Source organism: Chelon labrosus (assembly GCF_963514085.1).
Source record: "Chelon labrosus genome assembly, chromosome: 14".
NCBI lineage: Eukaryota > Metazoa > Chordata > Actinopteri > Mugiliformes > Mugilidae > Chelon > Chelon labrosus.
The window spans coordinates 6,233,434-6,260,075 of NC_140347.1; the positions used below are offsets into that span (position 1 = coordinate 6,233,434).

Here is a 26,642-nt window from a genome sequence, read left to right on the forward strand (position 1 = left end):
CTGGTCTGGTGTCTAAATGAGCGCTGGAGTTTATCAGGAACATCTGCAGGAGGTGAACACCTGTTAACACAAACTCACCTGTAATTACAGGAAGTGTCATCGTGGGTTCTTTCCCCAGTAAATGACAAGAAAAGACTCCAGACTCAAGGTGTGATCTTTCCTCCAGTAACATCTGGACGTTAACAGAACCCTAGTCAGGTGAGTTTCAGGTGGACAGCGCCAACAGATGTTTGTCGTTCGGCTCAAAAACCTTCACGTGAATAATTTACCACGATTAAATTTGCAGATGCCCAGGTCAACTTGAACGGACGAGGAAAGGAAACGAGGAAGAGTGGGAGGAGAGGGGGAGAGATTTCCTCTCTCCTCGCTGCAGCGACATGAACAGACACGTTAACAAGAAGCACAGAGACAGTCGTCTCAGATTTTATTTCAATAAATTATCAGACACACCAGCACAGAGGAGACGAGGCTCCATCCCAGAGCTGTTAATGAAGCAGGAACCAGGAGGAGCAGGAACCAGGAGAACCACGTCTGGATTAATCCTGGAGTGCCATCTAGTGTCGGCACAGAGTGTACAACACCAGGGGGACTAAATCCATTTAACTTCAGCCACAAAACAGCTTCTGACTGGTTTAAACCATAGAGCAGGGCTATTGAACTGATTGTAGTTCAGGGGTCACATTCAGCCCAGTTTCATCTCAAGGGGCCCGGACCAGTAACACAACAGTGTATTAACCTATAAGTGTTTTAGTTTAACAACCAGACAAAGAAGTGCAGTTTCTGTTCAGTTATAGGTCTCAGTGTCGTGTCACGTCCACAACTCTTACTAAAACTGTGTGAAACCAAGAAATAACTGCCTTAATTATGCATAACTTTTATCATTTAAACAGGTGAGTTATATAAAACTTTTCCCCGATACAGTTGTCATGCATGGAGGAACAAAGGAGGATCACTGTAAATGCACTTGGGTCCAATGCGCGCGATATCACGCCTAGATTAATCCTGGAGCGCCATCTAGTGTCGGTACAGGGTGTACTACACCAAGAGGACTAAACTCGTTTTCCGTTGTTAGATTAATACGTTGACGCTCAATGTGTTAAACCTGATTTCCATTTATAGGTGAATAATAACTGCTGGAAATCTTTATATGTCGTGTTATTTAAGTAACGTAATCACTTCATGATCATCATAGTTTCATAGTTTTTATAGATCTTTAATACAAAAAGTCTCTAGCTTTCATTGGGGCCCTAAGCAAGATGCTGTTGGGGGGCCCCTATAGTTTGTCAAACTGTGATGCAGAGACATCGTAAACATCTTCAGCTGAGCCACTCAGGCTAAAGTTAAACTGATAAAAACCTATAATAGAAGGAAAACAACAATCCTCTATACGCAAATAAATAAAACAGATTTTGAGTGTTTATAAAAATGTTTACTTTAACTAAGGAAAAACAACAAAGCAGCATCTATTTTAAAGCCCAATAGTGTCCTTTCAGCTCGGTCTATTGTCCTTCCATTTTGCAAACGCAGCTCCAAATCTTTCCAGGTCGCCATGTGTGCTGTTGTGTGCTCTGGACTGATTTTGTGACTTTTCCAAAAGTCCACCTATAAGGTTTACCAAAAATGGGCAGCTGACCATGTAGACGTGTAGATGAAGATGATCTTGCTGCTTCCTGGTCGGAAGGAGGTCCTGAGGAATGTGATGGTCCCGGAGCTTCCTGGTCAGGAAGTTCAGAAGATCCCTCTGGCTCAACGTCTGGAGCTCCAAAATATTTTAGAATCGCTCCTGCAAAGATGTGCCAAGATTCAAAGCAGGGGGGTGTCTCTTTATCCCTCTTTGAATTTTTTGCTTTAAGATGAGTAGACAAGGAGAAAACATTAATGAGTTTCTGACTATAAGGCTAATCACTTTAAATAAGAAATAAGAGATAAGAAGAGTTTTTTGTTTTTTCCCCAGCATGGAGTAGCGCTGGGAGGTAGTTGCCACTAACGTCCTGCTCTACAGCCACCCACGGTGGGCTTCTATCTTTAAGCTCTTCAAAATATTAGAGATGGGAAGTTCAGCTCGTTTCTGAGAGCCGACTCTTTTGCCACAGCTCCCAAATAAGACTCGGCTCCTGAACAGCTCTTTATTTAATCGTTTATAGCCTAATATTTTAGCCAAGCACAGCAAATGCATGTGTTTTGTGCATTGATAAGCCCTTTTGCATTCAGTGGTTTTGTTGTCGTGGCCTGGCCTGTCCTCCTTTCTTTCTGGAGCAACGTCTTTGAATGTGAAAACATCATCACGTATTTTGTTTATGACAATAAACAGATTGAACTTGCTGTCCACTTGTTGACTTTGTTTGGTAAATTTCATCCGCACAACAGTAGAGTAACCATGGCAACACCCTGCTTCATACGATTGACATGTGAATTTAAAGAATACGTCAAATCTTTAAGATGTACAAACTCTATAAAAAGTGAAAAGTTAAATTATATAACACACGGTTTAAAGAGGAATAATGTATATGTTTTCATTTTATCTATTCACATCCATAATTTTGCTTTGCCTTATGACCAGCGGTTGAGCACGTCTGCATTATTTCTATATACATGTTTTTTTTACAATAAAGTTAAAATAAAAACCTTGTGATTGCAGTTTGTTTTATTTTTATCATACGTTTATTTTTAAGCACATAAGAGATGTAACGAACACACGAGACAAAAAACAATATTTTTGTTTTGTTTTGTTTTTTTGTTTATTTTTGGGGGAGTCGTGGTGGGGCTGGTGATGTGGGCAGGGGGGCTTGGGGAGTCGGGAGTTGGGGCAATTTGGGGGGGCAGGGGGCTTGCGGGGTTGGGAGTTGGGGGCGGTTGATGGGGCAAGGGGGCTTGGGGGGCAGTTGGTGGGGCAGAGGGGCTTGGGGGGGCAGTTGATGGGGGCCTGGGGGCTGGGGGGGCTGTCAATGGGGGGACTGGAGCCTATCCTAGCTGTGACCCTGGATAGGACTCCAGGTTTTTGCAGGACAGGGGGGTGCTAGGGGCTGGGGGGGGGGGGGGGGGGTGACGGGGGGTCTGGAGGGGCTGGGTCATGGTAAGACGATCATTAAAACTATAGTTGCCACAATGGCAGCTCCAAAAGCCACAGCGTGGAGCACATCTATCCAGTCCCAGCGGGAGGAAGGTTTGTTTTTCTGCTTGGCCCAGAGATCTATGACGTGAGCTGTGAACGCCTTCACGATTGCTGCTTCTACAGTCGGGTCCTGCTGTAAGATCATGGACTCCAGAAGGTTCTTGTCTTTGTACTCCTTTTTCAGGTGTTTGAGAACGGCCTTGCGGATCTTTTTGTTGTGCTTGAGGTCCGGGCAGAAGTCTTTGTAGTCGTCCAGTTTCTCCATCGTCTGGTCGACCAGGCGCCTGACTTGAGGGAACCAGTCGTCATGGCTGAGCTTTTGGAGAACGTTGTACTTTGACAACACTTTCACCGTCAGCATGGTGACAAACAATCTGAGCTGGTTTTTGTCTTGGACCTCAGGTACAGGGTCCAGAGTTGTGGAGGCTGGAGGCTCAGCAGAGTGTTGGTCTGTGGAGACCTCAGAGTCTTTGTCTTGCTCCAGCGTGGTGATTGCAGTTGTATCCTCAGATACGGTGGGGTTTTCCTTTCGGTCCATTGAGAGGTTAAAAGGTTCGTCTAGATGAGGAACGTTGATTTCGGGATCAACTTCAGGTACAGAAGGGTTTTCCTTTCGGTCCATTGAGACGTTAAAAGGTTCGTCTAGATGAGGAACGTTGATATCAGGATAAACTTCAGGTACAGAAGGGTTTTCTTTTCGGTACATCGAGACGTTAAAATGTTCGTCTGGATGAAGAAAGATGATTTCAGGATCAACCTCAGGTACAGAAGGGTTTTCCTTTCGGTCCATTGAGACGTTAAAAGGTTCGTCTAGCTGAGGAACGTTGATATCAGGATAAACTTCAGGTACGGAAGGGTTTTCTTTTCGGTACATCGAGACGTTAAAATGTTCGTCTGGATGAAGAAAGATGATTTCAGGATCAACCTCAGGTACAGAAGGGTTTTCCTTTCGGTCCATTGAGACGTTAAAAGGTTCGTCTAGCTGAGGAACGTTGATATCAGGATAAACTTCAGGTACGGAAGGGTTTTCTTTTCGGTACATCGAGACGTTAAAATGTTCGTCTGGATGAAGAAAGATGATTTCGGGATCAACCTCAGGTACAGAAGGGTTTTCCTTTCGGTCCATTGAGACGTTAAAAGGTTCGTCTAGATGAGGAACGTTGATATCAGGATAAACTTCAGGTACGGAAGGGTTTTCTTTTCGGTACATCGAGACGTTAAAATGTTCGTCTGGATGAAGAAAGATGATTTCAGGATCAACTTCAGGTACAGAAGGGTTTTCCTTTCGGTCCATTGAGACGTTAAAAGGTTCGTCTAGCTGAGGAACGTTGATATCAGGATAAACTTCAGGTACGGAAGGGTTTTCTTTTCGGTACATCAAGATTTTAAAATCTTTGTCTGGATGAAGAAACTTGGTTTAAAGGTTGACTTCAGATACAGAAGGGTTTTCTCGATGTGGATGAATGCAAAGTGGTTTTCTCGCAGAAAAATCTCTCAAAATGAGTTATGGGTTGAGGTAAGCAGAGTTTAGTCACCTATTTAAAAGATCGGAGGTGGCTTTGATCTTGGACAGATCAAAGCCAAAGCCAAAGATCACAGGACGCCATGTGATGTCATCAATGTCACATGACATTCCGTGGCACAGGCCACGCCCACATAATTCCGATGTCACATGAAATTCTGTGGCACAGGCCACGCCCACATCATTCCGATGTCACATGACATTCTGTGGCACAGGCCACGCCCACATCATTCCGATGTCACATGACATTCCGTGGCACAGGCCACGCCCACATCATTCCGATGTCACATGACATTCTGGACATCTCAGCCGTCAGGGATTGAACCATCAACCCTGGAACCAACCCAAAGTGTTTGTTTGTGCAAACCAGCCTAAAAATATTCCAGGAAGTGAGATTACTAAACAATGAAAAGTTCTGGATTACTAGTTCTGAATAAACTGACTCTGTGTTAAGTTATATTTAAGTCTGTAATGTTTCTATTTACTTATTTAAAGGGACGCAATCTGGTCAGGCAACATTTCCTTGTAACCTGTGGAGGTAGAGCAGAGTGTAGAATTAATTAAATGAGAACACGAGTGGGCGGGGCATCGATATCATGTCCAGCTCCCGGGCTCCAGTCTCGGACCGTACTGATCAGACTCCTGGCTCCGAAGTTGTAAGATGGCGTCGCCCGTATCCCCTGGAAAATAGCATCAGTTTGGCCAATGAGAGGAAGTGGAGACGTGTAGTCCATGTTTATATACAGTCTATATTACACACTCATTATATATCAGCCTCCTCATATTAACACACTTATAACGTCTTGCTCAATTAATGCTGTAAGGTCGGGTCTTTCTCTCGTCTTTTCTCCCCCATTAACAAGACGTCTGGGCTTTAATGAGTTTTTTTATTTTGAGTTGATGTGATTCATGCAGCTGAAGTCAGAGCGCTGTGACCTCCCCCTCCACGTGAATGGGAGAACAGATGGTGGGACACGCAGAAACCCAATGACAGGATTTTACTTCATACACTTCAGCTCCAACCTGCTTTCAAGCCTCTGAGACGATTATACTTCAGTGTGTGACATCGACATAAAGCAGCAAACTCCAGTGAACTGCCGACTACTGTACAGACGCACTTATTCAAACTTTTAAGTGTCTTTATTGAAATAATGTTTCAATCAAAAAAAGTCTGAAATATGCAACTTTTAATTTAAGAAACTGTTTTAACTAAAAGCCAGAACGTATTCACACCAATAACTCTCAGAACATTATATTTTAGATATTTAACCTTTAATATCTTCTACAGAATCATGGTTGATGGCTTGAATGGAAGGTGACCCATACGGCATTAAAAATCCACCGATCAGCCACAACATTATGACCAGCGACAGGAAGAAGTAACCACTGAGTTTCTTGAGGGGACGTTACTTACAAGCAGCTTCTTCAGTCGTAAAAGACTTTCATACCAGAGCCTGGAACATCTGCCAGAGCAATCACTGCATCTGTAGACAGGGCTGTAATAAAGTATCTACACATATCCGCCACAACATTATGACCACTGACAGGAGAAGTAAATACCATTGGCCATCTTGTGACAGTTCAGTGTTCTGCTGGGAAACTTCTGGACCTGGCATTCATTGGTGTGGATGTTACTTAGACATGTAGCACCCACCTAGACCAGACCAGGCACCCCCACCCCATAGCAATGACACTCCTTGATGGCAGCAGACATCCCCAGCAGGATGCAGCCACAAAAACACTTTAGGAACAACGCAGGAACAAGGTGTTGACCTGGCCTCCAAATTCACTAGATCCCAAACTGATCAAGTATCTGTGGGATGATCCACAGAGGCCCCTCCCCTCAAAGGCCCCCCCACTAACACCACAGGACACCCTCAGAAGTCTCTAATGACTCACCACAAGGGAGACCTACACAATATCAGGACGGTGGTCATAATGTTATGGCTGATCGGTGTACAGACTGAATCTCTGCTATCAGATATAACTGTAAAGACATTATTATCACTGACTGATCTGAGCTTATTTATCTCCTAAAACCACGTGTCTTTTATACTTCCTCGTGATTTCTGCCCTGTCCCACTTGTTGACTTCACCTGCTTTACCTTTTTTCTTGAAACAATTAAAGATGAAATGAGGAGAAAAACTTGTTGGAGCTTCTGCCAACATTGATAACTCGCTGAAGAATAATTAGAAATAGTTAACTACATTATTTTATAGTGTAAATCAGACCGTTATCTGTCTAGAGTTCCAGTTCAGTTAGCTTAGCGGAGCTTTAAATGGCTAATTGACTCGAGCTGAAGACCCCGGAAGTGTTGGCGTCTCATTAACTTTTTGACCGTTAGCTTCACCAGCTCGTGTCTCATTTACTCACTGTTGGTTTGACTGAAAGTTTCCACGTTGAACCGGAGGAGTCCTGCTCAAAATATCACTCATCTTTTTAGTTGTCTTCTTTATTTTTCTAGCAAAATAAAGTTAGCTATTTGTCGAGACACCGATGCTGCGTGGCCACGCCCCTCCTCCTCTCTCCATAACGCCACCAATCAGGCGGCTGATTGCTGCGTTGCCATGGAGCTGTGGCGGTTTTCATTCAGAGGCGGAAGTAAACCGGAGTTGATTATTTTATCGAGTACTTTTTATTTATTATTTTATTTTTTTACTATATTTAAAATAAAAAATACACTTTTAAAATCTTTCTTTAACTTAACTTTAAATTATAAATAAATTAAATCATGAAAAATTAAACCAACACTGTATTAGGACCATATCTACCAGCTACAGAAACAAAACTATTCTAACATGTATGTTATTCTAAATTATTAACAGGACAATAGGACTATTTACCTGAACAAAATTAGTTTCTGTTGTGCTTTACTATAAACCTGATTATTAGATCCTTCCAAAAAAAGCAGTCACCATTTAAGATGGCCAATACTGCGCTAAACATTTAAAGAATAGATCCTAACTACTCCAAAAATGTTCCTAAATTGTTAAATAATGTGACAGTTATTAAGAAACTACAATGACCCAATATATTCCTGATTTAAAATTGGAAAAATGTGTATTTAAGTGCAGCACTGCAAACGTCTGTAACACTTTTTGATGCAACTGAATTAATTCTGCAAAATAAAAGTTTCTTTTTGTGGGAAATTACTTAGTTTGCAATGTCTCCAGAGTGTGACCTCTACTTCTACTCATCACATTTAACCATCCTCATGTTCAGTCACCTGTAATATAAGTTTGTATTTCAGTAAATATTAAGCGAGGTGATCTAAAAACACTTTTAATGTGAAAATGGGGCCGAGTTTGAGTCACTGCAGGTGAAACTGAAACTGATCGCTGGTTTATTTAAAGTAACAAACACACACAAACACGCGCCTCATCCTCTAATCCAGTTTATTTTCCTCAGCAGAAAATGGAACACGATAAAATTAAAGGAGAAAATAGGACAGAATTATGTTCTTGCTTTTTTTTTTTTTATACATTTAACTAAATATGCCACTCTATGCTAGGGTGTAAGTAACTCAAACTGATATAAGGTTAAATAATTTCTTCTTTAAAAGGTACAGAAAGATATTCCATTTCTCATTAGCACTCAAACAAAACAAAAACAAAAAAAAATAAAACAAGTCTTTCAAAATATCAAAACAAGAACCAGCCACGACGTTTCTTTCTCTCCTCTCGCCCCTTCGCTGCGTTCTCATCGGGTAAGACGGGAGGGGTGAGGAGAGGTGAGATGGGGTGAGGAGAAACGATAACTTGTGCACGAGGATTAGCATAGTTAAGTGGTGACTTTAAGAGGCTTTCAACCCAAATCAACTTTTCCGAAGTTAGCCATTTTCCCAAAAGGAGACTCTGAGCTCGTGCAGTTCAAACGTCATCGAATTGCGCTTCAGACGACGCCTCAGGGTGGAGACTCTGTCGGGGGGGAGACTCTGTCGGGGGGGAGACTCTGTCGGGGGGGAGACTCTGTCAGGTGGAGACTCTGTCAGGGGGGAGACTGTCAGGTGGAGACTCTGTCAGGGGGGAGACTCTGTCAGGGGGGAGACTCTGTCAGGGGGGAGACTGTCAGGTGGAGACTCTGTCGGGGGGGAGACTCTGTCGGGGGGGAGACTCTGTCGGGGGGGAGACTCTGTCAGGTGGAGACTCTGTCAGGGGGGAGACTCTGTCAGGGGGGAGACTGTCAGGTGGAGACTCTGTCAGGGGGGAGACTCTGTCAGGGGGGAGACTGTCAGGTGGAGACTCTGTCGGGAGGAGACTCTGTCAGGGGGAGACTGTCAGGGGGAGACTCTGTCAGGGGGGGAGACTCTGTCAGGGGGGGAGACTCTGTCAGGGGGGGAGACTCTGTCAGGGGGGGAGACTCTGCATCACAACTTCTAATTTGCACCCGAGAACACGTGCTAAATGCCCAAATAAGCAAAGAAAGATATTAAATACGAAGAAGAAGAAGAGGAAGGAAACTTCGGCAGTGTTGCGAACCAAAAAAAATTTTTTTTTTTTTTAAAAAGTTGATTTTGGTTGAAAACCCCTTTAAGAGAAGGAAGGAAGAGATAGATGTGTGGAACTGAACAATATGCACAGCACAAAGTCCACGTAGTCTGGCTGTGTAGGCTGATTAAGAGCAGGGGGGAGGAAGAGGAGGAGGAGGAGGAGGGTGAGAGGGAGGCACTCAGTTTACGTGTTCACGTGTTATTTCTGCAGCCGAGGCGTTAGAGGACACCTGAGACTCAACCTGTGGTGTCAATAAATTAACGTGCGTCCCAAAGAAGACGTAAAACACAGACTGTGGGGACGTCAGGTTTTACACCTAAATAACTATTCATCATTATGAACCAATCGTGTTTTGGTTGCTTCGGCGTCAGGTTTAGAGTCCGGCCGATTTTAAAAAACCTACCCCACATCTTCTTTATTTATTTATTTTATTATTTTCGCTCCAAATGAACCAGATTTTGGTTTCAGCCTCGAGCACAGACTTAAACTGAGCCCTGAACCCCCCACCCACCCCCACCTCCTCCTCCTCCTTCATTTAGTGAAAACTCTTAAGCGGAGACGACACCCCGGGTGGCAATCAGTGTGGAGAAGAGAAAATAAAATATATATATATATATAATATATCTAAAGAAGTATATTCCAAACAGTTATCCCCCCCAATCAGGAAAAAAAATGCACTTTCTACTACCCACAAAACACAAATTAAGAAATAAATTATAGAACTATTTAAAAGAAAGGAGGGTAGTAAGTGATTTACGTCGTCTGATTCTGAACGATGCGGTTGAGAGATGAACCTCGGGTTAGGTTGTCCCCTAAATTGAAAGTTTTTGGTGAAGAACTTGTCGTTTTAATTAAAAAAGAAACAAAACAAGAAAATAAACTACTTCCCCTTGATGTATCATGATCAAACAGTACCACTCAGTAAATTTGAGAAAAACAAAACAAGAAGGAGGGACAGAGGGAGAAGAAGAGGATCTGCTACACAGAGGATTTATATTTATCTGAGCCGTTCGTGTCCATTAGTGTGTTTTCTTTTTCTTGTTGTGTGTGTTTTTTTTTTGTCAACAGTCTGTGTGTGCGTGAGCAGAGGCAGGGATTGGCTGTATTGTCCTCCACGACGTCCGTGGTTAAGCAGTAAAAACAGAGCTAATCACCATGACGGCCACACGAGAGGGGGAAACAAAAACAAACAAACAAAAACCCGTGACGGGATCCTTGGACTGTCTCACGTTATCAAACGATGCAGGAACCATGCAGGAGCAGAACATGGTCGGTGACGCTGTGCACGGAACCAAGAACAAAAACAAAAGAAGAGGAAGGTGGGGTTACAGGCTTGATACTCCGACCCCCTGATGACGACCTGAGGAGTGGCCGTGGGACAGAGCTGGACCCCTTCACCCCGCGACCAAGTAATGCAGAAAAAAAACAAAAAAAAAGAGAAGAAGAAGGAGGAATCCAAACGGATCAGTTCAGTTCAGCCGGACGCTAGAGAGGAGGAAACCATGGCGACACACGTCCGAGCTACACGTGATGTACGACCGACTGAAGACTTAACGGGCTGGGGTTAAGGCTGTGTGTGTGGGGACATGCGACACCCCCCCACCACCACCACCACCCGGTCCAGAGCAGAGTCCAATCAGACGCTCCGGGCCGGAAATCAGGACTTCACCAGGGCGGCGTCAAGCTCAGGTCCAGAATCGTTGGGATCAGATGCAGGATGTAACAAAGCGTTACCCCCTCTTCCTCCTCTTCTTCTTTTTGCCCCCTCCCGTCCCGTCCCCTCCCCTCCCTCCCCGTCCCACCCATCACCCCATTTGTCATTCCTCCCAGCTCTCCTTCCTCCTTCCTCCTTCCTCCTCCTCCTCGTCGTCTCGGTAAGCGCCTCATCTCTAACCGTAAGGCCGGTCGATCAGGAGCACTCCTCCCCGATGCGTTGGCACGAGCGGCCCACCTTGCGGTCCAGCTTCACCATCTTGAGGACGGCCTCCTCGCGCCCGCGGCCCAGATGGTCGAACAGACAGTCGTGCTGCTCGGGTAGACGGTGAAGCATGCAGAAGACGTAGCCTGGTGGACAGACGGGAGACAAGAGCGGTGAGGGGAGAAGTAAGAAGTGACCCCAAAATAATGTTCTGTACAAGAGAAAACTACACATTGAAAGCTGGAAACCTTGTGTCGGAGGTTTGTTTTGCTTCAAATATATTAAATAACATCATCTGCATATTTGTGCATCTAAGTGATTCAGATAAAGTGTTCACATTTAATTTGGTAAGTAATAATAATGATACATTTAATTTATAAGAGGCTCTCATGATACTCACCGTACAAAAATTGTTAAAATAAAACACAATTAAAATACAAAAGTAGACTCATTGAAGACAGGATTTAGTTGTTAACTTTTCTTTCTTCAAAGTTTTTTAGAATTTATTTATTTATTTATTTATATAGAATTTAAACTGATGTGTTTCAACCACAGACTGTATATAAAGATGGACGACATAACAGCTCCTCTAAAGTGAAGCCAAATCAAGTAGAGCTCCCCCTGGTGGCTGGAGGCTGCAGTATAGGTCATAAGCTCCACCCCCTCCATGTTAGTGGGCGGGACTTGGCCCAAACTAAAACACTAAAATACACGTCAGATACATTTCTTTCAAGAATGGTTTCTGTGATTTTAGGTAGTTAATATAATGTTGATGCATGTTTAAGTTTTGTTTTAGTTATTTGACGCTATAGAAACAGGATGTGACATAATTGCTACTACCTGTGGTCCCGTGAGAGTTGTAAAAAATAAATAAAAAAAATAAGTAGAGTGTATTATCTAACATTTCCGTGTAACTGGTGGAGGCAGAGCAGAACGTGAGTGAGTCTGGAGGAAGTGTGGGCGGGGCGTTTTGAAACCTCGCTGTGGTCTCGCTTCACATGACTAATCTTGTGAGACCGCGGCGAGGTTTCCAACACGAGAATGCAGGAAATAGCTTTTTTTTTTTTAAATAATAATAAATGAATCAGAGGATTTTATGAAGATAGATCAAGATCTTTGTAATCAAGATTAATTTGAATCTAAAAAACCCTACTCTGCAGACAAGTGGACAGTCCTTCACCCAAAACTTCTCTTCTGTCCATCATCACATTAAGCCCCGCCCAAATGATCTGATTGGCCCAGCAGAACTTGGCTGCAGAAGGGTGAGTTCCCAACGGAGACCCAACCAGACCAAAAGATTTATGTGAGGACGTTTGTCTGGGCTCCAGTCTAAACAACAATAGAAACATTTTCAACCACGCCGGTCTGAACCGAGTCGGTGACGTTAAAGGAGCAGCCTCTCTGCTTTTAACGACTGAAAGCCACACCGAGGCGGGCGATACTGACCACAGCGACAGGAGCCCAGTTCCTGCTGAACCAGCTCTAGCTTGGTTTGGCAGCGGTAGCAGCGCCGGCGGTTCTTCTGCTTGGGCGTCCCGCGGGCCTCGTCGCCGCTCCCCTCCTTCTCTTCCGTCCGCGGCCGCTTCTCCGGCGTCGCCTCGCTCTCCGAGCCCGAGGCTGGAAACAAATGGTAGAGTGGAGGAGGGAGGGAGGGGGTTAAGAGTTAGCGCTCAAAGTGGGGCAGGTCATGCGGGGGGGAGGGGGGGGGGGAGCTAGAGGCCGGCTGTACCTGATTCTCGTGGACGTTTTGTGGGTGTGCAGAGTGTGCCTTGGGCTGTTTCTGTGGACGAGACGCCTGGAGAAGGAAAAGCAGAGTGAGACGTGATGTGAAATGACCTCCTTCCATAACAGACATCCATGCTGCAGAAAAAAAATACCATTAAACTACACTAAACTACGTTTATTTTTATGCTGATACTTAAGGGAGTACACACAGACAAGAGAGGTGACAAGACACCATGAAGTTCAAATGAAATTTCAGCAACTTGAAACGGTGGCGGGTGAAAAAACCTCCTTCAACACAAAGTGGACAGGTACCAAGGTTTTTGGATGTACCAAGCTGAATTAATCTCAACATGGACGTCTCCAAAGGTTTACCGCAAGGAAACACCAACTTAATAAAGTTCACCGCGCTGACAGTGAGCTTGGAGCGTCAGGTGAGCGGCGGTGTTTCCTTTTTAAATAGAGAGACCAGTGACGCCAAGAAGAGCTAGCTCCGTCCATACGCTAGCAACGCTTCGATATTTCTTCTTGTTTCACAATATACAAATGGGTTACCTAGGCAACCGGAGCCCGGAGCGTCCACCCAGTGAAGAGATGGACGATCAGCAAATGGTTTTTACATGTGGACGGGTGGATTTAGGCAACCGATCGTCTTAGTTTCTGGCAGATGTGTACTCACGTTGCTGTTGCTATCAATTCTCAGTTATTAGATGACTACATCATTCAGCTACCAACCGTGCAACGGTTTGGCTTAAATGGCAGAACGAACGGTTCAATAACCGTCTGTGAACATGTCAACAGCAGACAGACACAGTTACTAACACAGAGAAGCATTTAGCAGCTAGAAGATTCAGGTAAATCACCGTCACAGGTGGTGGAGACCAAAAGTAGAGGAAAAATAACTACTGTTATTGTTTTTTTTACAACCTGGACCTTATTTCTGGCATAAAATATGGTTGTTTACTCACCCATATAACTTTTGTGTTATTCGTATTCCTTCAGGAGATATTTACATCCGTGTATATCCATATAGTGGGAGTGAATGGGGCACCGAAACGCAGCCTCTAAATAACGCATTATCTGCCGCAAAACTCGTTCATTTCACCAATATTTTGTTATCGTACGCTAGTGCTATTCCCCGTTTGCTACTGCTACGGTTCGTCCACAACCTCAGAGTCGGAAAAATATTCAGCCATGTTGCAAAAAAAAAAAAAAAAAAAACTAGCAGTAGCAAATTACAGGTAAACAAGCCGACTGCCGCGGGTGGGCGCGGCGCTCAGAAATGACATCATCCAGGTCAGAAGACATCATCTGGAGCCTGTAGCTCAATCTACAGACCCCGCATGATGATAACAGGTAACTCAGGACTCAACGGGGAATAGCACTAGTGTACGATAACAAAATATTGGTGAAATTAAGGAGTTTCGCGGCAGATAATGTGTTATTTAGAGGCTGCGTTTCGGTGCCCCATTCACTCCCACTATATTGATATACACGGATCTAATTATCTCCTGAAGGAATACGAATAACACCAAAGGGTGTATATGGGTGAGTAAACGACCGTATTTTATGCCAGAAATAAGGTCGTTAAAAACAGTAGTTCCCCTTTAAGCAACATCTTGCTAAAAAAAAAAAACAAAGAAACAAACTTTCCCTGCTATACAGAGTCATATAATAGTAAACACATTCATTCAGATTTAAATAAAAACATGCTTTCACATAGAAATGTGTATTTCTACCGTGTGTGTCACCTTGTACTGCGGTATTACCATTGTTGTAGTCTGAGCATGTGGTGGAGACCAAAAGTGGAGCAAAAATGATTTAATCTGATCGATGCTGATGTTTCTCTATAATTATTTGGGGTTTAAATAAACAACATCTTACTAAAAAAAGAAAAACAAAGCTAAAAAAAAAAGACAACTTCTTCCCCTAAGTGGACAAAAAGACTAAATCCTGACCTCACTCAGATTTATAAAAAGAAAAAACCCGACATGCTCTCACAGAGAAATGTGTCCGTCTCTCCACTGTCTCTTGTGTGTCCTAAGCTGTGTGTGAGCTCCCAGTCGTCCTTGTACAATGTGTCACTTTGTACTGCGGCATTACCATTGTTGTTGCTGATTCCTACGTCTTTACTGTGAGTCAACCAGAGGACCCATCTAAAGATAGAGAGAAGGCTTCACAGCAGCAACACTTGAGCTTGGTGTGAAGGCTTCAGTGCCCAGCTCACCAGCTTGTGACTGAACCCAGTCAGAGCGTTATCTCTTGTGTCAGCCATGCTCTATATCTGTCTGTACTTTCCTACTGGATATAAAGACAAGAAGAACAGACAGTCAAGTTTTTCCCACTACAACACCTTGCTACACACAGCCAGGGCTGTATTTATTATTTGCTCCAGCTCCGTGATAAACACTTCACCACAGAATTTAACCAACAGTTTTTTTTTTTGTTTTTTATTTTAGCAGATGGTTTATTTGCATGTTTTTTCTGTCCCTGCAGCTCATTTGTGAAAGTGGAAACGTCGGCGGGCAGGTCTCACCTTCCCTCGTGCTGGAAAACGTGGGCGAGGGCTCTTCGGCCGGCGGCGGCTGCTGCTGCTGCTCTGAGCTGGAGGCCGGCGACGGCGACGACGACGATAGGGATTGGCTACTGCTACTGTTCGTCTCGCTACTGAAAACGGGCGATTGGCTACTCCCAGTGCTTTGGATGGGCTTGGAGGTGCAGTCCTCCCCCGGCTGCTTCTTCTGGATGTCTGCGGTCAAGGACGACGAGAGAGGGAGTGGAGAGGAATGTTAAAAAATAAATAAATAAATAATCAGACAAGGAAACGATACAAATAGAGAGAAGAGGAGAGAATCTGCAAACACCTGGTTATGGTTTGTGGCGGAGGAACAGCTCAACACCACAAACCACTTGTTTCTACGTCTGTAACCGGTTTATTGTTCAGGTTTTATTAGGTTTGTACAGTGCAAGTCAAACACCGGTGTGTTTATTAGATTAGATTAGATTAGATTACAGGTGAGCACAGGTAGAGAGAGGCAATGAAGTACAATTAGCATCTAAGCAGGAGGACAAATAAAGCATTATTTACATAAAGTGCAGGTATGTACAGAGGTGACGGCACCGGGGATAAGTGGTTCTTTGTTCTCTAGTATCTACAGTTTGTCTATGTATTAGACCTGTCAGAGTTAATGTTTAAACGTGAACATGTTCTGTGATTTGAACCAGGAAGTGACGCAGAGCCAGCGCTGCAGATGGCGAGCGTAAACAAACCTCTCACATACATACATACAGACGGGACACCCGACGAGAACGAGAAGGCCAGCTACGCTCAGTCTCAACCCTAAACCGAGCCGTGACACCACCCGCTAGCACACAGCTGACGTAGAGAGAGCCCCAGCTCCACCTTACCCAATGTTTAGACCAGGGGTGTCACATACAGCCCCAGTCTGATCTCAAGCGGGACGGACCAGTAGGACAACAGAATAATAAGCTTTAAGTAACGACAACTCCAGAGATGAACAAGTACATTAGGAGAATTTAAGATGCTGTCTGCCGTCTAGTCCTGGGTCTCAGTGTTGTGTTGTGTCCACTAAACCAGTAGACAAATAAGGGACAGCAGTTTATTTTCATTAAAATATTACACATCATTTGTAAATCCATGCTGTGGGGCCGTATCAGACTCTCTGGTGGGACCACTTTCGGCCCGCCGTCCGCATTTTTGACACCTGTGGTTTAGACCGTACATTGAAATTCTTACTTTGCGTGTGTCTCTTTACTAACAACACTGTTAAATTAAAATATAAAGCCTAAAAGCTGAGTTTAAAAGTGCTCTGAGCCGTCTGCTACAGATAGAGTGAGTGGGTGTGATGAGGAAGTGAATGAACCGACAGACTCAGACTCTTTATCATCAGACCAAGTCAAGTGTTTCTGGATTCGTCATAGCGCTGCATAGTTGCAGGAACCAGGCGTTATTTCTTCACTCCCATGTTCTTAAGATGTTCCCAGTGGTTCCCAAAGTGGGGGGCGCGCCACCTAGGGCTAGATGTCCCGCGGTACGGGAGTCATTTCCACTGTTGGTAACGTTATAGGGACGGGATAGAGCAAATAATCAACGGGAGCGGGACGTAGGACGGAGACGGAGATTAAATAAAAAAAAAATGACGCTGAAATGCGGTGAGTGCGCCCAACTTTAGACAACAACATAGAGCTGGACGGTCTTTCTCTTGGGATTTTGCGGGACAGGATTTCTTTGGGGGGGCAGTTACGTGATCGGGATATGACCTGAGTATTTTCGTGGGCTCGGGATGGGATGGGAGCGATGAGATGGACAGGTTTTGGACAGGCTCCTACGCAAAGCTGTTACAGAACGGAGTCAAGTTTTTCTCATGTCCCAAAGGGGGTCCCAGCAGAGAAAGTTTGGGAACCGCTGCTTTAAGGTACGCTTACAATGGATTTAAAAAGATGTCATTAATATATTAGTATGCTAATAATATATCTATTTACTGTTCCAACAGATATGATAAAGAAACTACGTCTCTACAGTCCTTCACCCAGATACAGCAACAGAAACACACTTCATTAGGGACACTAGTGCAAACAAACGCACTAAACCCGCCTTCATGACTGTTATGGGGTTTTTTTTTGTGACTACTGTTGCTCTTCTGTCCATCTCCACATGAAGCCCCAGCCAAACTATTTAACTGCCCTGTTGCCGGGGCATTGCCAGTGGAGGTTGTTCCAGTGTGGCGTCCAGACCAGTGAGTGAGTTAATGCTCTGCCACGAGAAAGAAAACTGACACATGTCATTATGTTTTGCCTCCACTTCCTTTGGTTTTTCTTCTTCTTGAATGATTCTGCCTCAGCTGGTTGGTAGATTTAACTACGTGCTGAGCTTCCTGTCTCGCCACGTTTCCTCCTTCTATCAAAGTAAGACACAGTCTGATCCTGATCATCAGCTCTGAGTGTTTACTGTGAGAGGAGCCAGTGTAGTTCTGGTTAGTCTACTGTTACAGAGCAGGTCTGTTCAGCTGTCAACCCACGTAGGCCGACATGTGACGGGATGAGACAGTACTCAATATTTACATGATCACTACCGAACAGAAACACATTAAAGAAACCCTCATCAAACATAACCTGGCGACAGAAACCTGCACCTACGTCTCTTCTTTTTTTTTTTTTTAAAGCTAATCTCATACGTTAACAAACCGTGGAGGACGTTGTCTCTCCCACCCACCCGTCCCCGTCCCCGTCCCTTCCACATGTGGGCTAACCCACTTACTCTCCCAGCCTCCGTACTCCTGTGTATTCTGAGTCTATTCTGAGCGCCGCTGCCGTCTGCGTCTGCTCAGACTCGGAGCCGAACCCTGAGGTCCTCGCTGTCTGCCGTGCTCGCCGGTTGCCATGACCACCGACGGGGCTGCGGCGCGCCCTCGACCCATGCACCTGAACCAGACTGGAGCCGCCACGATGACATTTGCAAAAATGTGTAATTGGGGCTTTTCTTTTCCTTTATCTGGTCACATTGAAGCTTCAAACCAAACTGATGAAGGCAGGAAGACGACTCGTCCTCATATTCATTCATCTTTACCTGCGCTGCCTTTTATCTAGAACGATTATCTTTCCTAGCTGAGACCTGGTGGCACGCCTAGCGACTGACAGCTGTGTGTCTGGTTGAGGAAGCGTCTTTAAAGAAGAACTAATGTGGAACCACTTGTTTATAATGTGTGAGAGGTAACCAGCTGCAAAGACAGACACAGGAGACCTGAAATGCGTCCATCCATGCATTGATGCAAGCACAGGGGACTTAAATCTCTGTATGTTATATCTGTAGTTAAGCAACAGTTGTGTACAGGTGAGACACAATAATAACTTTCATCTCACTAAGGGTCAAATCACAGAAACGTTTATTCAGCATAAAATGTTAAAAATCAGATTTTTTTCAACATGATCATTTACTACAATCAAGAATATACTCACCTGCCAGTTCATTAGGTACACTAGGTACACTAAATGTGCTCTAACGTAACAGTCCTGCACTAAATCCTCCTTTATGACTCCGCTGATGTTAAAACTGTGTCAGGAAGGAGGTGATTCAGCTGGATGATCATTCTGGAGGCTGTAGTTTGAGGTGTTGTGCCGTTAAACTGGATTAAATTAAACACTAAAGAGTTTCTGTCAGTTAGTCTAACCCACTGAATAAAATGGGGTTGTCAAAATAATAGAAACATGTCTCCAAGTGTGTAAAGTCAGAATAGATCTGCTGGAATCAACGTTTCCTGTCTGATAATGTGTTAATATGAGAGTTAAGGCTTAAAGTGACATTTCTTTTAGCGTTTTAGAGCCTTTGAGCTCATTGTTTTGATTAACTCCCACAGCTTTAATCAGGTTTAATGTTCAACTTCAGCAGTTAACGGTTTTAAGATAAAAGCTCCAAATAAAACTACAAACATATTAGAATAAACTGATTCTCGTTAGCGTACCTAATGAACTGGCAAGTATTTATTCTTCGTTTAATATATTAACATGTGATTACGTGGTGGAATTAACTCTGATATTATAAAGATTCAGATAGTCTCCTTCCTCTCTGTTGCCTGATTATATGCAAAGGCCACCAGAATAATCCTATAACGGCGGTTTTAACTTTTAAATTATGACAAATATTAAGAGACTTACCGGCAAAACATTTGGAGCATAGATTCATGGTTTTACTGGACCTGAGAAGAAAGAAAAGTTAACGGTTACTGATCACGTCAGAGACGGACACAGACTGGTTTTAGTTATAACAAAACTGAAACCAAAACCATAAGACATTAATCAGACGGACGGATCATCTTGCAAAATAAAGTTACTCTTTCTGGAAAATCTGACTGAAGTCTCGTCACAGTTTTCTGCTGAAATGTGGAAATACCGTTCCCCATTTTTCGTCATCTTTACATGACGCTTATAAAACATCCTGAACGTCAAACATAAGGCGTCTCTCGTAATCTCCCCGCGGAGTCATCTTTGAGTTCATCACTTTGTGTCGCCGCGCCGTCAACGAGGACGGACAAGACACACCCGAGGACGCAGGAGAAAATGGCCGCCGTCGTGCGGGTGCTGCTGCTATCGCTGCCCTACACCTCCACATATGCAATCTATGCGTTTATTTTTAAACTGCAGCAGCGCTGGTTGCTGCTCGCCAGCGTTAAGCTCAGAGTGTGGCTGACATCTGACATGAGTGAACTCAATAAGCTGCCTCGGGGGGGCAGATGGGGCAGATGGGGCAGATGTGTGATGGATGCAGAGTTCACCTTTCCAGTATCCACAGCTCTGAACAGAAACCACTTCCAACTAAAACAAGAGTCATTTTAAATGTTGTTTTTTTAGCCAAGAATGATTTTGACCTTAGTAGGGTTGGGTATCGTTTGAATTTGAACGATTACGATTCCTTGTTCCGATTCCGGTTCCTAACGATTCTCGATTCCGATTCTTTTAAGAGGCAGGGTCAAAAAAAGTTTAGGATATTTTAAATGAGCTAGTGTAGTGGACACTATGGACATAATTCACCTCGTTCCGTGCTTTAGGGACGCTGTCTCTTTAAGAACACGCTGCTGGTTTGTTGTTATCATGGGCAGCGCCATGTTTGTTTTGATATCGTTAAAGTAGGAATGAATAAACGACACGCTGTTGCGTTGTCAACGTGAGACTCTCTCTACCTAGTTTATTACATTCTACACTAGCTAGCCAACGGTCTTTCTGAAGGATAGTAGTAGTAGTAATAGTCTGACCTTCTCCATCAATTTTAATTCTATGAACTTCTTCCTTTTTATGAACTCTATACGTGGGCTAATTTGTTAGCTGCCTCAATGTTGGCGCAAGACATATTATTTAATGTATATGTATAACCGGATTCGGACTGCATCCGCTGCATTCGGATGCAGTCCGAATCCGGATGCAGCGGAGGACGGTGGGCGCAGCGCGTCAAAGACGGGGCACACATTTATTTCTACTCCATGAATTCGGAGGTGCTTTATCATGTTCGACGTGCACCCTCCCATGCACGAAACAATCTTGTCGCAAATGTTGCATTTTTCCGAGATTTCGTTCTGTTTAGAAAAGTGCAGTCCGACGCACGCTATCCATGTTCGACCTTAGACGTTCGGTTAAGCCAACACTTCCGGTGGACGCTTCTTCGTTGGTGTTCAGCGGTTTCTTCTTCCGGTCGGTGGACTGGGAATCGAAACTAGGAATCGAAAATTAAACTTTTGAACGATTCCTGGAAAATCGCAGAACTAGTCCCGGTTCCAATCGATTCTCGATACTCGATACCCAAGCCTAGACCTTAGTGTTTTGTCTTCTTTGACGCTGGGGGCTTTGCTACAGGTTTGTCTTTCCCTCCCCTTCCAGGCCTCTCCTCTTTATGTCAGTCCTCTCTACAGTTAAACAGCTGGAACGTCGTGGGGTATTCCCATCATTGTTCCTACAGGAGCTACGTGACTAACGCAGCAGGACCAAGCCCTGAACCGACTGGTTTCCACCTCCAACCAGGAGCTCTTCCCACCTGTCCCAGCTGCTTTTGTTTCCTCCTCCTCGTCACCACCACCGCCGCCACCAGATCACAATGAGGCCCACTAATAACAACACAATCAATCTGAAAGGGCACAAGTGAGCCCGTCAGCTTCCAAACACCACCTCCCTGCTACCTGGCCACACCCGGTAGATCATTAAAACCACACCTCCAGCCGCCTGCCGCGTCCTTTCACCTTTAAGGAACAAAGGAAACTGTAACGTGTGAGTAAGACGGCGTTTAAAAGCCTTCATCTGTTTGTTTGGTTTAACAGTGTGTGTGTGTGTGTGTGTGTGTGTGTGTGTGTGTGTGTGTGTGTGTGTGTGTGTGTGTGTGTAGCAGCTGCTCACGTTCAAGAGACGGATTCATCAGTGACGTGAGTCGTCAGCTTTACCTTTAATTTACCATTTAAGTTGCGTATGTCTGAAGGTTCTCAGTCATCCAGGTCATGGTTCATCCAACAAAGGTTCATAAAAGACAACTGGACTAGTAGAGTTTTTTTGAGAAGACGTTTCACCGCTCATCATCTGAGTAGCTGTAGAACTGAAGAAGCTACTCGGATGATGAGCGGTGAAACGTCTTCTCAAAAAAACTCTACAAGTCCAGTTGCCTTTTTTGAACCTTTGTTGGATATACTATTTAAGTTGCCTTAAATAATACTTGGTTTGTCTTGGTGTATTTTTATTTTAAACAAACATCTACCTGCTCTTCCCAAACACCCACCACTACCCATCTAAATGTGCACACCCCTATAGATGCTCTACAATAACCCAGCTACATCCTGAATAAATCCATAACATCATCTGACCTTTAAATGACACTTAAAGTCAAGCATGTAGCCTGAAATTATCCAAAAACGACGGCCACGTAAATCAGACAAGCTCTTCTTTGTGTAGCTATAATAACAATAATAATAATAATAACAATAAGCCTAGCATAGCCAATTCTTATCACAATATTCATTCATTCATTCATTTTCTGTGACCCCTTGTCCTCTGGACGGTCACGGGGTCTACTGGAGCCTATCCCATCTCTCATTGGGCGAGAGGCGGGGTCTCCAGTCTATCACACTCACACCTACGACTAATTTAGGCCACGTCCACACGTACGAAAACGATCTTTTCCCTCTCCGTTTTCGATGACATCGTTTCAAGAATATCCGCGTCCACACAGATCCGTTTCAGCACGACTGAAAACGCTACTTCATATTCCAGGCCTATAGGTGGCGCCGTTTCGGTTTCAGAAATTCACCAAAAACGGAGAGGAAGAGGCGGAGCATGCGCATAAAGCTTGAGCGCTGTTTACAAATCGGCTTTAGAAGAAACCAAACTCAAGGAGAAATGATATTTTGCCCTAGTAACCCTAATAGGCTCAATATCTTCTCCAGCAGGAAAACTAGCATGTAGTCCGCCATTGTTGTTGATGTTGTTATGAGACGTCTCGCGGGATATAAGTGGTGGAAGGCTCGAGGGGTGTGGCGATGACGTCATCGAAACGCCCGTATGCGTCTTTCCCTGTCCACACGAAAACACAAGAGCTGCGTTTGCGAATTTTTCCACCCTGGGACCAGGTTTCAGAAAAGTGCGTTTACAGGATTCGTGTGGACGATCGGCCAAAACGATGCAAAACATCTGCGTTTAGACCAAAAAGTGTCTCCGTGTGGACGGCCCCTTAGAATCAGCAATGAACCTAACCAGCATGTCTTTGGACGGTGGGAGGAAGCTGGAGAACCTGGAGAGAACCCACGCAGACACAGGGAGAACATGCAAACTCCACACAGGAAGAAACCAGTCGGCCCATGGATTAGAACCTAGAACCTTCTTGCTGTACTGGTTAGTCCTCCACACAATCAGAGCCATCTTTCTGTAAACAGATTCAGCTCTCAGATGGTGCGTACGACCGTGTCGCCGTTCTCTTCGCCAGAACGTAATCGGTTCCCAACAGAGAGACTCCAGGCCAACTTTCCGCTGTAGAGGCTACGTTGGTGCGGCTTCCTGGCAACTATAATTACGATCAGGCCTCGTTCACCCCAAACACACCTAAAAGTTGTTCCCAGGTGGCTCTATTGGATTACGTCCACAGAGAGAAGCTACTAAAACCACACAGCTGGCTCACCTCCTAGCAGAACGCAGGGAACGCAGGTAAGAAAACAGTCGCCTACAACCCCAGAAGAGGAGATGAACAAGGTGGAGTCACGTTTCCAACATCGCCACAGATTCCAGCCTGATTCACGACACTTGTTTCAACAACTGGTTGTTTTTTTTCTGTCCCCTCCTTTAAACTCGTCACCTGATGTTTTTACTCCACGTGGAGCGAACATGCTCAGAGAGAACGGATTTATTCCAACACCAGCACACGAAGCCCTGACAGTGACGACAATCCTGGTGGAAACACGATATAAAAACTGTCCCATTTCCAGACTGGGTGTGAAAACCAACACCATCTGTGATATTTGAGCTTAAATAAGACACGCCGAGGCTTAAATACCCCTATAAAATAATGCATGTAATGCTCAGAGTCGTACCATTAATACCGCCGAGCTTAGAGGCTTTACTACAACAACAAAAAAAAAGACCCAACGCTTGAATACGATCCCTTCAAGCTGCTTTCAAGAGGCCTTGAGTTTCGGCGACATGTGCGAGGAGCCTGCGTGGGACAGGACGGGGCGGGCGGGCGTGCAGCTCCAGGCCAGGTGTTATTCTGAGACGAAGGCAAGCAGGGGCCATAATAAACCATTTGTGTCACCTGACGTTGACAGGTGGGTTTACCGGTTCCAGGGTGAAGACGGCACAAAATGAAGGCAATCTAAGAGGAGGAAGAGGAGGAGGAAGGGAAGGGTTAGGGTAAGGGTGGAGCAGGGTGGGCTGCTAATCAAATGACGAGTCATATGACGATGCTCCGTGCTGACAACACTATTATCTTCCTGGTTGTTTAAGCATTAAAGGGGTTTGTCTTTTGCAGTGAGTCAATAAAGACCGAGGCGAGCAGCGGTGTCATTATATTTTCTTTCGTCGTCGTTGTTGTGGTGTGATTTAAATCCCTGTGAGGCAATAGGCGTGTTTGATTGTCTTCGTTAAACAGATTAGTCATTTCTCCTTATGTGCTAACACAAGAGAGAGAGAGAGAAAGAGAGAGAGACATCAGTGAATCACATCCGGTATGCAACACACATCCACCACTGTAAAAGAAAAAAAAAGAGAAAGAAAGAAAAGAAAGAAGGAAGGAAGGAAGAAAGAAAGAAGAGGGGAGTGGGTGTAAGATAGCTCAAAAAGAAAAAAAAACGCTTTTAATTCCGCGTTTATTCGAGCTAAGAGACGAAAAAAAAGAAAAAGAAAACAGGGGCTCGGTTTAAAAGGGAACCTGCTGGCAATAAATCATTCTGTATGTCGGGTACGTCACCTCCTGTGGGTAAAGAAATCGCCTCGAAAACACGATAGAGGACGGTTAAAGAATAATAAAACGTCGACAAAGGTGTTAAAACTTTCTTTTTTTTAAAAAATAAAATGTTAGGTTTTTTCTTTTTTTTAAAAAAAATAAAAATAAAAAAAAAGAAGCTAGGTGGTTTATTTATTAGCTAACTTACCCAACCCCCCACCCTCGGCCTGTGCACAACACAGAACAACAACAATGGGGGTTTTCTGGACCAGTTGAACCCGTTGGATTCGTCTTCCAGCTCAAAAAGCTAGCGGTGGCATTTTTTTTTTTTTTTTTTTTTTTTTTTTTTATTAAAAACGTTTTTTATAAAAAATTTTATATACTTTGACTTACCCCCAAAATCCACAGGGACACCGAGGAGGTAGACTCGGAGGTTTGCTTCGTTCACTAGTGTCTCCCATGACTTCCAACAACACACACACACAAAAAAAAAAAAAAAAAAAAAAAAGCCCAGATATGGAATAACTCGAGGCCGGGGATGAGTCCGAGGCCTTGTCGCTTTTTTTAATGAGGAAGAGATAAAAAAAGAAAAAAAAAGGAAAAAAAAAAAAGCGAACGGTTAAGTTGAGACAAAACGGTCCTGGCTTCTTTTTAAAAGTCCACACAACCGGGCCGAAGAGGAGGAGGAGGAGGACTAGATTCCGTTTGGGCCACAGGAGGAGGAAAAAAGACACAGAGATATCCTTCCGTTAAGTCAAACACACACATTTATAAAAAACAAAAAAAAAACAAAAAAAAAAAAACGGCTCAGTTTGAACTCAACGGCTGTCAGCTGGACGTTCGGACGCTACGACCGACGAGCGGAAAGCGGGGGGCGCCCCGGCGTCTCGCTCGACACCGAAACGCGTGAAACAGTCGCCAGCCGTCCGCCGACTCGGGTAAAATGCATTTGCGGCGACGCTGGGATGCGTGGGAGTGCGCGAGAAAGCAGAAATAAATAGACCCGAGCGAGGCCTTCCCCTCTCCGACGGCCCGGGACCACCCCTATTCACACGTCGCTGGTGCGAAGTGCGCTGGGGCCGGAAACGCGTCCCGTCGAACCAGAAATGTCAATATTGGCCTGAACGCAAAAGCGAAAAAGAAGGCGATCTGACATGTAAACGCAAATATTACGAGACTAAACTCACAGTTGACTCCGTGTTGGAGATTATAAAAGCTTTGTTGGGTAAAAAGCGAAAACGGTTTGACTTGATCACTGGCTTCACTCTAATCCGTTTTACCTGATTACAGTAGAGGCTTAACTACCAAGAAATGTATAATTAACACAAGAAACTTCACTTTATTAAGATTAATTAATAATAATTGTATATTTTTTCCCTATTTTATGGTTTAACTTACCTTTACAACTCTTATTATCTTACAAATATTCTCCAACTTAAATTATCTCTGTGCTGAAAAGACATATATTAGTTTTTATTGTTGTTTGTCATTTGTTTCTGGAGCTTTTATCTGAAAACAGTGAATCAAGACAGTAAAGCTACAACCTACGACCAAAACAAAGCGCTGAAAGACACTAAAATGCTCAAATAAAGGTCAATATTGCCCAAAAAGAAGACATTTTGACATGTAAACGCAATTATTACACGACTAAACTCATATTTTCCTCGTGGTGGAGAATATTAAGACAGCTTTGTTGAGTACAAAGCAAAAATGTGCAAGTTTGCTTTGATCACTGGCTTCACTCTAATCTGTTTTACCTGATTACAGTAGAGGCTTAACTACCAAGAAATTTAACTTAGCTTTACAACTCTTATCATCCTACAACTATTCTCCAACTCAAGAGGAAAATTTCCACCTCTTTTAAATGTTCTCTGTGCTGGAAAGACAGATATTTCTTTTCATTGTTGTTTGTTTCTGGAGCTTTTATCTGAAAACAGTGAATCAAGACAGTAAAGCT

At 44.1% G+C, this 26,642-nt stretch overlaps 1 protein-coding gene across 1 annotated transcript; it reads right to left on the reverse strand.

Moving 5' to 3' along the window:
• Window positions 1-10,989: 10,989 nt before the first annotated feature.
• Window positions 10,990-25,245, reverse strand: LOC311499178 (AN1-type zinc finger protein 3-like). Its single transcript, XM_084560056.1, has 6 exons — window positions 25,079-25,245; window positions 19,438-19,478; window positions 15,302-15,514; window positions 12,773-12,838; window positions 12,490-12,660; window positions 10,990-11,189 (listed from the first exon to the last, which is right to left on the reverse strand). The coding sequence occupies exons 1-6, from the start codon at window positions 25,144-25,146 to the stop codon at window positions 11,035-11,037; spliced, it is 714 nt and encodes a 237-aa protein (XP_084416182.1). The 5' UTR covers window positions 25,147-25,245; the 3' UTR covers window positions 10,990-11,034.
• Window positions 25,246-26,642: the final 1,397 nt, after the last annotated feature.

What these genes read in the sequence shown, in the direction of transcription:
- LOC311499178 (XM_084560056.1), bottom strand. Translation starts at nt 25,146, where the DNA reads ATGGGAGACACTAGTGAACGAAGCAAACCTCCGAGTCTACCTCCTCGG. An exon ending in TGTCCCTGTGGATTTTGGGG is followed by an intron (nt 19,479 to 25,078) that starts GTAAGTCAAAGT and finishes CTTTCTTCTCAG; the next exon opens with GTCCAGTAAAACCATGAATC. An exon ending in ATGCTCCAAATGTTTTGCCG is followed by an intron (nt 15,515 to 19,437) that starts GTAAGTCTCTTA and finishes CCTTGACCGCAG; the next exon opens with ACATCCAGAAGAAGCAGCCG.